At 46.2% G+C, this 13,288-nt stretch overlaps 1 protein-coding gene across 3 annotated transcripts in view; it reads left to right on the forward strand.

Annotated features, from left to right (window-relative positions):
* The window catches only part of LOC146173932 (gamma-tubulin complex component 2-like), a 77,426-nt gene that overhangs the window by 44,156 nt on the left and 19,982 nt on the right, over positions 1–13,288 (forward strand). For all 3 annotated transcript variants that reach the window (XM_084583881.1, XM_084583883.1, XM_084583882.1), the window contains exons 16-19: positions 754–933; positions 2,571–2,635; positions 3,523–3,617; positions 5,716–5,786. In XM_084583881.1, the coding sequence (XP_084440007.1) occupies positions 754–933; positions 2,571–2,635; positions 3,523–3,617; positions 5,716–5,786 (411 nt within the window). The remainder of the gene's footprint in view (positions 1–753; positions 934–2,570; positions 2,636–3,522; positions 3,618–5,715; positions 5,787–13,288) is intronic.

Consider the following 13,288-nt stretch of genomic DNA (forward strand, 5'->3'; position numbering starts at 1 on the left):
TTGGGTGTGGAACCAAATCCGTATGAGAGGATGGTCTGAAAAGCTGCTTCGCCGATACTTTGGCTCATATAAAGTGATCCACTAACTGAGTGAAGTAAACTGTGAAGTTTCTCTAGGCGGCTGGCTTCTGAAGATGTTCACGTTGCAAGAATGAAGCCTTACTATGCCCGTTAGCTGGTCACTAATGGCTACCACCAGACAGATGTCCTGCGATACTGTCATTTCCTATTCTTTCCGTTCTCCATTAAGCAGTGCCAAGGCCGGTGCCTTTCAGAGAGGGGAAGTGATGCCACATTTCTAAGTGTTCTGTGGCCCTGCCTTATTCACGCTGGTTACCAGTGACTCTTCTCGCGGGTTTGTTGCTAACTTGTGCCTGTCTGAATGAACCTAGCTTCGCTACCGCAACTCTTTGTGTGACAATATGTTAGTCGTATTTTCAATGCGCTATATATTTGAAGGATTCGCTGCCCCCGCTCTAGTTCGTCACGAGGAAGGCGTCTCGCTATGGAGAAAAAACACGGGATGCATAATCGGGGCTGCACTGTACAGAAAGTTCAGTCCAAGAGTTCTAATTTTTCAAGAAACGCGAGCAAAATTTTCGTTCTGCTACGTATAGTGGTATGTCTTCTATAAAACACTTTTCCTGCTGCAAAACTAGGTACTGCTGCTGCCATGTGTGATTCTTCTGCTACAACAGCTGCTACATGGAGCCGTGTTCTCGTTTGTTCCACCGTTGTTAAACCCTCTTGGCAGGTCGGTGAAGCACTTCTTCCTCATGGACCAGGGTGACTTTGTGGTCCAGTTCATGGACATGGCAGAAGAGGAACTGAGTCAGGACATCGACGACATCGTGCCCACCCGCCTGGAGCTCCTGTTGCAGCTGTCCCTCTCCACGAGCTCGGTCAGCAATGACCGCTACAAGGACTCGGTCAAGTAGGTAGCCCAGTTCTCGCCGTACCTTCTATAAATGAGGGCAAGTGCTCATAGGGACGTGTAGGGACAGTTTTTACATTACTTGTATTGTGTCTCATTCAGTATCTACACAAGATGGAAACACAGCGGTGGTGTTAATTTTTTCTGGCGCTATCCGAATTAGAATGGCCGTGACTTTCAAGCAGGGGCAGAGAGCTTGAAGTAGGGCTGCAGCAGTAAATGGGGATTTCCATGGTCGCGCAATAGCTCATGCTGCCATGTGAAAACATTTCTAATTCAGCAATTTTTCACGTAATGTGAAAAAAAATTAGATTTTTTTTTTTTGCCTGCACAGTGGACCAAACTGATGTCGCCTTTTGTTGAAATAAATAAAAGTGGGTTCATTACACTATTAAATGTGACAGTGATCTTAGCTATATTCAGCTAAAGGGAATAACGTATTTGCACGATTCTAACGTGCCCCCGATTGTAACGCGCAGTAATATTTAAGGCCCGGAAACCACAAAAAATAACATGGCGCCGATTCTACTGCGCACATTGAATAGCGCAGTCAAGAAGCGTCTGAAAGTTGCCTAAAACATTTAATCGAACTCATGAACACAAGTCGGAACACACGAACAGAGCCACGAGATGGGAATATCATAAGCTACTCACCGTCAGAGTCGGAAGACAGCTCTTTCAGGAACGCATGTCTCCGGGACATCTAATGCACGGGACGCTGCCCGGTTCTCTTCTTTTCCTGCTAACTGAATTACTTTCCGCTTAAACGATGCCTCGTAATGAAAGCATTGTTGCCTTTCCATCTTGTCGCTGTGCTGTGGGTGAATGCACGTATCCAACTCAGCTTCTGGGTACACCAGCGAAACGGAACATTTGCAAAAAATGGTGATCGAAACGCTAAATCCGCTCGTGGATGGATCCGCCTCAAAACGGCTTGCTGATACCGATGGCAATGCGGCTGGCTATCGTTCATTGAGCTGCTTCGTTTCGGCTTTTGAGATCTAGGTTTCGGTTTGGAGGTTTTTTTGCATTTTGAGTCTGATTGTAACGCGCATGTATTTTTGAATGCTTATTTTTGGGAAAAAAGGTGCACGTTAGAATTGTGCAAATACAGTATATGGACGCCAAATTCTGGATGGCTTACACCTATTACGTTTGTTAATTTGTTCTTCGTATGTGAGACGTCACTGTGTCACCCTGTAGAATTTTCGCCGATAGGCATGTGAAAATTCAGTTGTGCGGAAATTTTTACGCGGTGCAGGATAGTGCAAAGTGCTTATTTATGTGTCATCATAAGCAAAGAACACTCATCCAAAATTTCGTGTTTGCAGCCCCTTTTAATGTAGCCTTACTACAAGATAGCTAAGCGGGCGAGTTGGTGATATATTTTATATTTTCCAAAAAAACAGCGCTAACAAACGGGGACGAAAGAAAGAATACACAGGAACAAAGCTGTTTTCAAAAAGTGCTTACATGCCCTCCAGTACCTTGCTAAATTTGGTTTAATCCAACGCCCCAAATGAGAGAAGTACCGGTCAGGTGACAATACTTGCCATTGATGAATTTGGGCTGTTTGCATTCATAACCGGAGACTGTATCAGTGAGGGAGGTGATGACGCTGCACTTATCCGACGCAGGCACCAGATCCTGGAGTGCAGCCTCGTTTCGCAGCTGGAGAAGATTATGGCCACCGACGCGCCCGGTGAGTGCCCTTGTGTGTTCTTGGGAAGGGAGGTTTGTAAAGCTGGGTGTTCTGTCCTGATTGCGTTCTTTAATAAAAAATGTGGGGAAGAAAACGTTTTAATCAGGGAATCGTGTGATCCAAACTGCCTGGTCAAAATAAAATTTATTATCGATTGAGGTACAAAAGCATTTAGCATTGAAACTGTCACGGAAAAAAAAAGTTTAGATTAGCATTTCTTGACGTCAAGCATGAATAGCTCTTCCAAGTTCTCGCAGAATTCCATCCACATTCGTATTGTCATCAGTGCAGAAGAGATTTGCAACAAATCTGGTTCGTTACAGCAATGTTGAGCCGGTATCACTTCCCTGGTTGTTTCCAAATGTTTTGCCCACTTACGCCATGACATGACAAATAGCCGTCGCAATGACGGACATTAGTTGTGTTTTTTGCCTTCATGCTGCATTCCTCATAGCCGGCTAGCTTGCGTATCAGTGCATACCTGCAGGTATTTAATGGTACACCGCTATGCGTCCCCAGGTTCGGCCCCCTCGTATGTTAGCACATATCCAATTGACCGCCAGAGATATTATATATCCGCAGTTTGTCGAAATTTTTAACTTAGTAACTGGGAAATCGTGTTTTCCAGGAGCGTATTATCTGGGGTGACAAGATGCAATAGCTCTACAGGAGATTTTTTTACTGTCCACGACTTTGAGCTCAGTGAGAAAAAGCGTATGAACTGGGCCGGGTCGCACACTGATCCCGGACGTGAACCACTAGCATTGGGCGCATAGTGTAGATAAGCTGCCATACATCAACTCACTGATATACCAGTTAAAATGATGAGCAATAGCAAGACATTGAATTAGTGCACTCGTTTTCTTTTTCTACCTTTCCGAACGCAGACCAGAATACACCACCAGAAGCAATCACTGGTTACCAGGCATTCACGCTCAACTACGACATTGAGTGGCCCCTCAACCTGGTGCTCACGACCTCGGTAAAGTGTGCTCTCCTCTACTGTTGCTGTGCGCTGGTAATTTTTGTTGTTTTTTTTTTTCCTTTTAACCAGCATAAGAGCTCCTATACAAAACATCCATGGAAGTTGCATGTTTCTGAGATGTCAGGATGGGAATTCTCATTTTCAGTAATTTTGGAATCCTGACGATGCATTACACCTTTAAACAGTAAGGTCGAGAAACACGCTGTAGCCCGTATATTTTTTTTACCATGGGTGTAATACGGGCTTCTGAACAACAATTAATAATGCATTGAGGACATGGCCTCGAGAGACTATCCGTTGCCCATGATGACAGCTGGTATCTCGAAGGAGTACAAATGCAAAATGTTTAGCAGTATGTTTCTTTCTCCTTAGAATGATGTGCAAGACATCAGTATGTGTGCATCACCATGTGGAATTTGCCTGGGCCCTTCTGGTTCCATAACTGAATTCTTTCTCTTGTGATGTTTCAGGTTTTAATAACCAAACTGTGGCTAGACATATGAGGAGCCTTGAGGTCGGATGGGAAGTACCAAAACTGTGACTAAACGACCGCTTGTTCATTATCGTGTCAGTCGATTCTTTGAGGCAGGCTTGCATAAAATCTGATAAGCAAGCATTAACATGAAGATTTTAATACAGTAGAACCTCAGTGATGCAAATCTCACGGGGTCGCGAAAAAATTCATATCATCAAAACGGAAGAAAATAAGTATGCAGAAGCATAGCAAAGGCAGTCGCGCAGACCTGTTTACGTTCGAGAAGGTTTATTACGGTCACGTGGTCACAGCTTGCCACTCGCAGCGCACACAGCGCGACAGGTGATTGCGATGTCGGCGACATGCGAGCCGCGTGCCTCCGCGGACTTCTCGCGGCGCTTGCAGCACGACAAGAGATGGCGATGTGCTGGCCAGACGGCGCTACAGACTGCTCACGATGCGTAAAGCGCGACTAGTGCTTGTGAAGTCTGCGATGTGCGGCCCATGCGCGCCTGCCGCATGCGCCGCCGACTACTGCTCATGTGCGATGTGCTGTCCGCCTGCCTCCGCCTACTTCTCGCGGCACGTACAGTACGATAGGAGATGGCGACATGCGGATCGCGATCGTGGAGCCAGTAATGTGTGGGGTTTGCACACCTGTCGCATACATCGCCGCCAGCTGCCGTTCTTCAACCACGTGCTGCTGAAAGCGTTTCACGTGTGCACCCAATATAAAATCGCAACGACAGCGAGGTGGGGACAGTGCGACACTGCAACCTGTTTGTGATGTGTACATAAAGCGTGGCTGGCGATCGCGGAGTCAACGATGTGCAGACAGTGTGTAGTGCTCAAGGTTGCGGTCGCAGTTCGCGCTTTCGTATCATTTGTAGTGGCATAGGAGAGTGTTTGGAACATCCATAATTTTATACATTGTGCACAATGCACTCTGGCTGGGGAATTTTGTGAATTCGTATCATCCAAAAATTTGTGTCAACTGGATTTGTATCACCGAGATTTTACTGTAAACAGTGACATTAGCGCAGTTTTTTTTTTTCGTATACTTCCTATGACCTGTTCCTTTTTTCCTTCATACCCACTGTTCGGCTGTTGAAACTTAGAATCAGCCTGCACGAGAGAAGTTATTTATAATGCATAAGCAAATCTTTTGTGGCTATCATTGAGTTAAATATCTTGCGCATCACTTCAAAAAGATTGGCTGCGTATTCTCGCTCACAAAATTGTTTTCTTACTATTGCAGTGTGTTTTGTTTTGGCGAGGTATTTTTCTTGCCTGGGAGCTGCATATAAAGGCTTCTAGAAATTTTGATTTAGTTTGTCGTACCAAATTACTGAATAATTTGATGAGAGTGAGCTGCCCCACATATTTCTTGATATAAAATTGGCAATTGTGTGGAGTCAAGAAATCTCTTGGTACTGTGATGTTTTCACACAAAATCATTTCTTTTTTCTTGTGCATTATGGCAGGGTGCTGTTTGAACAATTTTCTATGTTTCCTGGGTTTGCCTAGCATTTCCTGATGGTTAGCAGCCATGAGGGAAGCGTCGGCTGTGTTCCTTTGTGCCTCAGACTAGTCGAACATGTGCTTTTCTTTCTTTTTCAGAGCCTGGGCTGTTACCAGATGATCTTCCGATATCTGTTTTACTGCATGTACGTGGAACGCATGCTCTCCAAGTAAGGCTTGCCTTTTTTTTTCTTTTCTTATGGTGAATTCCAATCGCAGAGCAGGAGCACTTCCAGAGCAACATTTTCTGCTCCTTTCGGAGCAATTGTCTTCCAAACGCAGATCCGGAACACGGATCGCGTCTTCCAAACGCAGAATGGGAGCAATTGCCGAGCAAGAGTCGCACCGCGGAGCAGTCAAAACTGCTCCGCCAAAATTGGGGGAACCGACCGGAAGTTTGCGTGACGTGACTTTCCGAGCGACGCTTGCACATGCGCTAGCTAGCGCATCCATTTCCGGTGGCTCGCCGCGTTGGCTTCTCTGCAACGCGCCGCTCCATAGCAGACGACCAGTATTTGCCGCCGCCATGGATGGTGATTCGCGTCGCGCTCTTGCGCTCGCTTTGCTTGAGGACAGCGAGTCGGAGAGCATCAGTTCCGACTCATCGGTCGAAGAATCAAGAATCAACTATTTATATGTCCATCGTCCGTGTAAACTCAAAGCTGCGCACGTTACAGCTCGGCTCTGGAAGACTGCAAACATTCGGTATGTGAACCGAAGTTTTCTTCCATATTAAAGAAAATGCTGAAGGAGTCTTATCGTGTGTGTCCGCGCTCGGCTCTTCGAGCAAGGAGGATATAATTGCGTAAACGGCTGGTGTAACCTCCATATCAAAGGGAAGAAAGGCTGCAGGCTTGCAAAGCAGACGACGCGAGCGCACGAAAAGCGCGGGCAAGTGCAAGGAATGATGGGTACTTTCTCCGTCTCCGTTTGCTCGCGAGCGCCACCTACTTGCTCCGGCCAGAGCAAGAGTATTCGAAACGCAGAGTCTGGGAGCGTGCTCTCCGCCGGATTGAGGCGTTCTGTGATAGAGCGTGCGCTCTGCTCCAGTTCTGCGATTGGAATTCGCCATTACATTTATGTGTCCCTCCGAGAAGTTTGTGGGTTTCTATGCTACCGCTTACTGTATTTGCTTGTCTAATGAACCAACCGTTCCACTTATCACACCGTGTTTATCTTTGTGTTTTAGCTCGTGCGGTAGGCGGGGAGTGATAACGATTTGCTTGACGAACTTGGCAGAGTGCCAAAACGCCGCGTGCCCTTCACGGGAGTGTCGGGGGTGGCTGCTCAGCGTGCTGCCCAAGTTGCTGAGAGCTCAGTTGCACGTGCCTGGTGTTAGGTCCGTTTGCTTTATCACGCAGCGGTTAACGCGGCGCCACCTACTGCTGCGAAATTGCTGGAACGCACTTGGTATCGAGAAACACATCTTGAAGCAAGCGACGCTTGGAACCAGCGAAACAATCGCTGCTGACCGCACATGCTTTCATTGCTGATTGATGGATGGATCGACGGAAGGTGGCAGACGGACGCGTGTGAAATTTTGACTCTTGCAAAAGTTCTCCCCTGCATTACTTTTTCCCACATTATTAACTCTGATATTCTTGAATTATTAATATACAGTCGACAACCAATTTTTCGGACTCTCAGCAGACCGCGAAAATGCCCAAAAAATCGGCCAGTCCAAAAAAACAAATTTGCACCAAAAAAGAAAGCTCAATTTATTGCCTATTATGGACTTTGAGGACGGAAAAAGTCATGAATGCTTTTCTGCACCACCCTCTGCTTCTATACTAACAGGTCCGCCCGAATATCGGCGAGAGTCGTAGTGTCGCCGTAAGCCGACAAAAGGGTTAAGACCTCTTGCATCAGCTCAGCTGTGTCGGCTGCGCTGCTGCAGGCGAGTCATCGTCGTCGTCGCTCTCAGACTCCACAAGCATGGGCGAATAATTTCTGCATCTGTGAGCCCAGCGCACAGTTCCAACTCGTGGTGCACGTCTGTGAACTCTGAAAACGGGACGGCTGATGAAATTTCGACACCTGCAGTGTGAAAGTCATCAATGAGCTGCTGACTGCCTTACAGCTGCTCGACGACGCTCTCCTCGTCCAAGGCAGCCGACTCGTCATTCAGCACAAATCCTGTGTGGCGGAAGCAATTGCGCGGCTTCGTGGGTGCCACCGATTTCCACTCACCGGCGAGGATACTAAGTGCTCCAAGCAAATAGACAGAGTAGGTTTTCCCTCTGTCGAGGCAAACCACCACCACCATCCACTGGATCACAACACCAACTCCGATGAGTGCCTTCTCGCTGCCACGTTGCATACAAAAAAAAAAGTTCCTTATAAAATTTGGAAACAGCTTCTTAAAGAACTGAAGCCGATTCAATTAAATGCGAGCCACAGTAGCGAGAGAACGTAGTTATCGCATCAGCACGACCACGGCTAGGCTTTCTCGCTAGTATGCTCGGCTCGGCAACTCACGTGAAACGCACGGCAAGCACACACAGGAACAGGCAGTTGAAGTTGAAGCAGTCGACGCGATCATGCTAGAAGAAAAAAAAAAGCACTCCGGCAGCGAGCAGCTAAGTTCCGGAAGCGGAAGCTGCTAAGCAAATAATATAGCCTCGATCCAGTGTCAGTCTAGCTGAGGAGCAGCACGCAAGGCTGGCACCGGTTTCGAGGCTATTGAAGGAAAAAGTAAACAAACAAAATGGCGGCGACACCACTCCAAATGGGTGGCAGTTGGCCCTGCTGATGCTTGCAATGTCCGAAAAATTGAATAGCCCTCCCTACAGTGTCCGAAATTTTGAGCCGCGTTATACATTGACTTTATAAGGCATGTCCTGGGGCCGGAAAGAAGTCCGAATAATCAAGCATGTCGGAAAAATTGGGTGTCCGAAAAATCGGTCGTCGACTGTTAAGTTATTAATAGGTCTCAGTTTTTCTTTAAGAAGAAGCGGGTTCATTATGCAAGTATATATGGTATATATTACTGACAAATAAGCAAAAAAATTCGTCTCATATTGTGCTAAATGTTGGCTTCTGTCCCTGCATAAAAATGTGCTGGGCAGGTTATGATTTATAAACTGGAGAATCGTTCACATTATCTCTTGAAGTAAAATTTAATCTCATGTTAAATTGAGTAGCTTTTGATGTGAAATCGCATTAGGTGTGACCAATGTTCTTGGTAAAAGTAGGCTGGAGTTTGGGCGCGAACTAACCTGTAGTTAGCAAGTAGAAAAAAAAAAAAGAATGTAGAGGACACTTTGGACCACTAAAGTGCGATGCTGCGAAAGCCATTATAGCGGGGTAGATCTTAGCCCTCCACTACAGCACCTCTGTCTCCATTTCTTTCACTCCCACCTTTCTCCTGTTCTTTACAGCTTGGTTAAATTGTCCTCGGAGAATTGTGACAGATACTGCGCCTTTTCTATCCTGTAAATCAATTTCAAACGCCGCTGATGCCTGCTTTACTACAGTGAAATGTCGTTACTACGAACACCACATTGACGAACTTTTCAAATTAATGAATTTTTTAAGAATCCCAGCAGATTTGCCATGTTTTCAATGTAAAACTATTTCGGAATTACGAATTTCAAAATAGCGTATATTTCAGAATAACGAACGTATTTTATTTCTTGTTCTATAATTTTGGAACATCAGTATTACGAATTTGGCTAAAATTAACAGCACCGCAGCTTGCAACTCTCGCGTGAAACGAAACAGAAACCGCCGTTTCTGTGTGTATAATCCGTGGGCTGTAGCTATCATCATCAGGACATCTAGGACCAACTCCTAGTGCCACCACGAAGCTATGGTTTATTACGCAGTTGCCAGCAGGCCTAGCTGCCTGCGTTTTTTTTCTTCCCGTGTTGTGTGCCGTACGCGACTCGGTCGTTCGTGCGTTCGCACGTGTGGGACGGTATTTTTTTTTTTTTGCCGCTGATTATCTTATTGCGAAGTTTGTACGAGATTGGCGATGATATTAGTCAGTGAAGTGCCAAGAAGATACAGTCGAACCTCGATATATCGAACAGCGCGGTGATTGCAAAATAGTTCGATATAGCCGGAATTCGATATACAAAATCACGTAGAAAACGCGTCAAAAACTAGTACAAATCAATCAATGAACCAATCGTGGCACAGTGGCGCAATAAATACTCACTTGAAGTTTCAAACAAAGTATTTATTCCTTTGGCTTAAAGTACTGTAGCAGCGTAGCTTGCTTCAAATTGGCAACCGCATGCTTAACCACGGCGTCCTCAACGTAGTCTAAACGGTCCACAAGCGATAGTCCAGCGCCTTCTAATGCGCCGCAGTAGCGGCGTACAAGGTCCAAAGCAGCTACAGCCTCAGTTGCAGTCGGGAGCGGGGCAGCGCTTACGGGAACAACCTCGGCAGCATCTTCGTTTGGCCGCTCAGCAGTAACTTCCGCCGCAATCTCTACATCTGTCAACTCCGCCACTGTTCCGGTGCTGTCATCACCGCCAACGAAGTCATCAATGCACATGCTGTGTGGCTCAGCACCGACAAAGCGCTCCAACTGGCTCACTTCCGATTTCGCAGCAAATGTCAGGGTCGTCCGCTTCTTCGCGTTTGCAGCCATCACAACACCGACCACGCCGTGACAGGCCTAGGCTGCCTAGGCCACACACGATAACAACGACTGGCGCAGCACAAGTGGCGGCGCCGAGACGCGGTTAGTCGTTGACAAACTAAATCAGGCTAGCCACCCTAGCCCGGCCAAGCCGCCGCGTGCATACGCCGCTACGTTCAAATGGCGCCCTCGGCGCGACCGATGTATGCAGCGATCGTGCGCAGCAGTCGGGAACGCCCATCGCGCCGCCGCTATCTTCGAGGGCGCTGAGGGAAAGCTCGCCTCCTGTCAACAGAGTGCACATGGTTTGGGGTGGCGGAGTTCGATTTATCCATTTGGCAACCGACGCCTTTCGAAATAAAAAATTAAAAATGCATGCGATTTTCCGCGTGATATAGAAAGTGTTCGATATAATCAATAATTCGATATATCCGTGTTCGATATATCGAGGTTCGACTGTATGAACGCAGCTGTTTTCCCTGCAAGAAATCGACGCAGGGAAAAAGCGATTCGGCCTCTACAGACAGCTAGCATTGCCCCATTGACTGCCGCAATCATTATGAAAGACCGAGACAAGATTTTCAAAGCTCAGGGAGCATTGAACATGTCACAAAAAACTGATGTTTTTTTTTTTATATTTATTTTATTTTTTTTTGCACATGGACAAAGTCCATACTTTCATCGCTCTGTGCAATCACGCACGCGATGAGGTGTTCCGGAAAGCGGAAGGTGTATGTGCTGTAGTGGTATAATGTAGTGCGCGGTCATGTTTGCTGCATGCGGCAGAAGAAAATAATGGATTTCTTGAAATAAATCAGCTTTGGAGTTAGTGCAACCTTTTCACTTGAGGTTTTGATAGTCTACATACGTGCCTACTGCCAAGGTACGTCATTTTCTTACCTAGGTTTGACCACTGGCTTATAATCGCAGATTTTTCATTACAACGATATTTCAAAATAACGAATGATTTTTCGCGGTCCCGCGGGATTCGTTATATCGAGATTTGACTGTAACGCCTCCTAGACATCTGGGTCTGCTTCTGTTTGCTGTGTGGTGCGGCGTTCGAAGAAGCGCCAAAGAAGCGTTTAAAGTCGCGAGTAAAGGCTTTCGCCTTAAAATTAGAGGGTCTTTTATATCCTTCCTCTATTATCATTTGCCTCTCATCGGAATGTTGCAGTGCTACATATAGTTGGTTTACAGGAAAGGAAAGATGCAGTATCTATCACACTTTCTCCGGCAAGTGCGAGTTTGGACAGTACGCCATTGCTCCTGTCGTTTAGCATTCCTTGGCACTCATTCAAGTGGGGGATTGCAGATGGCAGGAACGCTTGACAAGAACACATCTCGCGGAATATGACAAATCTCGCACAACTCTTGCACATCGGATTTTGTTCCATGAGCCTAGAAGGGCTTAAAAGGTCTGTCCATGAAGGCATCATGAAAGCATGGTAGCTGTTAGGGATAAGTGTTGATGAGGAACACCTCTCTAATCTGCGATTTACTGATAACATTGCCTTGCTAAGTAACACAGGGGATGAACTGCAAAGGATGATTGATGCCCTGGGCAGGAAAAACAGAGAAGTAGGACTAAAACTCAGTATGCAGAAGACTTGGCAAGGTAATGCTCAACAGTCTCTAGAAGGAACAGCAGTTCACAATAGGTAGCGAAGCACTGCAATGACTTGTGCAGGGCAATGACTTTTTACAGGGACGCAAGAGATAGTAGTTTAAGTTTAGAATTCATGGCAGTTGGTTATGCTAGGGATTCTGCTGTAACCGAAGAGGAAACTATTATTTTGGACATGCCCATGATCTTGGCTTGTTTCTCACGAAATCGTACCTACACTTTCACACATTGAAGACGTCCAGCCCAACAACAGTCCAAGTGCCAGTCAGTGACAGCTATGGATGCTGATAGTGATTGCATGTACGCTTTACTGAAAACTAATCAACATTTACCGTATTTATTTGCATAATGCTCGCACCCCCACATTGGGCGTCAAAAATTTGACTTTTTTTGTTCTTCGCATAATCATTGCACCACCAATTTTGCCACCACAAGAGTCGTCTGCTAGTAGTAACAAGCGCAATCTTTGGAGCGCTACTGAGCCTAGCTGGCCTCGTGTGCACGCGCTATCAGGCGGTGATAGCGTACTCGGGTAGATCATTATCATCGGTTATGCTCGTCTTTTTTTTTTTACCTCCATGATGCTCGTAGTCGTCACCATTTTGAGAGTTGTCTCTGCATCTCGTTGTCATTGCTCCTTCGTTCCGTTCATGTTGCTTGCTTTGTTCCACCGTCTGCCGTGTTCTTGGTGCCGCATCGCGGTGGGGCAGTACGCAAGTTAGACAGCTACGTTTAAGCTGAAAGCTTTCGAGTGCGGGCTACAGCATGGCAACCGCGCTGCCAGTAGGCACTTCGGCGTCAACGAGTTCTGCGTAGTACGGAGACAGCGATTGCAGTGTCGACACGGACTCGGATCAAGTCTCTGATCAAGAGTAGAACTGTATGGTCTGCTGTGAGCATTATACCAAGGAACGCGGGGAGTGATGATGAGGCTTCGTGCGGTAAATAAAGTGCTTTTGGCAACCCTGTACATTTATAACAAAGGTAAGTTCTGCCTGAAAGTAATGTTTTGGTTATATTTACAATAGCTGGCATACGAATCCCAATTCGCACCTATTTAAATTTGCTTTGAGCACTCCAAAACATCTGCTCAAAAATTTTCTCCAGAATTATCGCACCCCCGAACTTAGCATCAATGTTCTGTGAAACAAAGTGCAAACATTATGCGAGTAAATACAGTAAGTGTCCGCATGATTGCAGAAGAGACTCTACAAACATGAGGACACTCAAATACAGATTACCGTATTTAAACGGTTGTAAGTCGACTCCTTCTTTAAAATTCGAAAATACGAAGCTGGGGGTCGACTTACAATTGAAATTAAGGCATGGCACTGATAACAAGAGCAAGACAAAAACCATATCAGGAGGGCTACGGCCAATTTGTTTGCTCTACTGCTTTAAGTGCAACATTCAGCTTGCATTCGAGTCAACTTACAATCGTGTAAATACGG

Source organism: Amblyomma maculatum, chromosome 11 (assembly GCF_055883805.1).
Source record: "Amblyomma maculatum isolate TAMU_Amacu chromosome 11, ASM5588380v1, whole genome shotgun sequence".
Lineage (NCBI taxonomy): Eukaryota > Metazoa > Arthropoda > Arachnida > Ixodida > Ixodidae > Amblyomma > Amblyomma maculatum.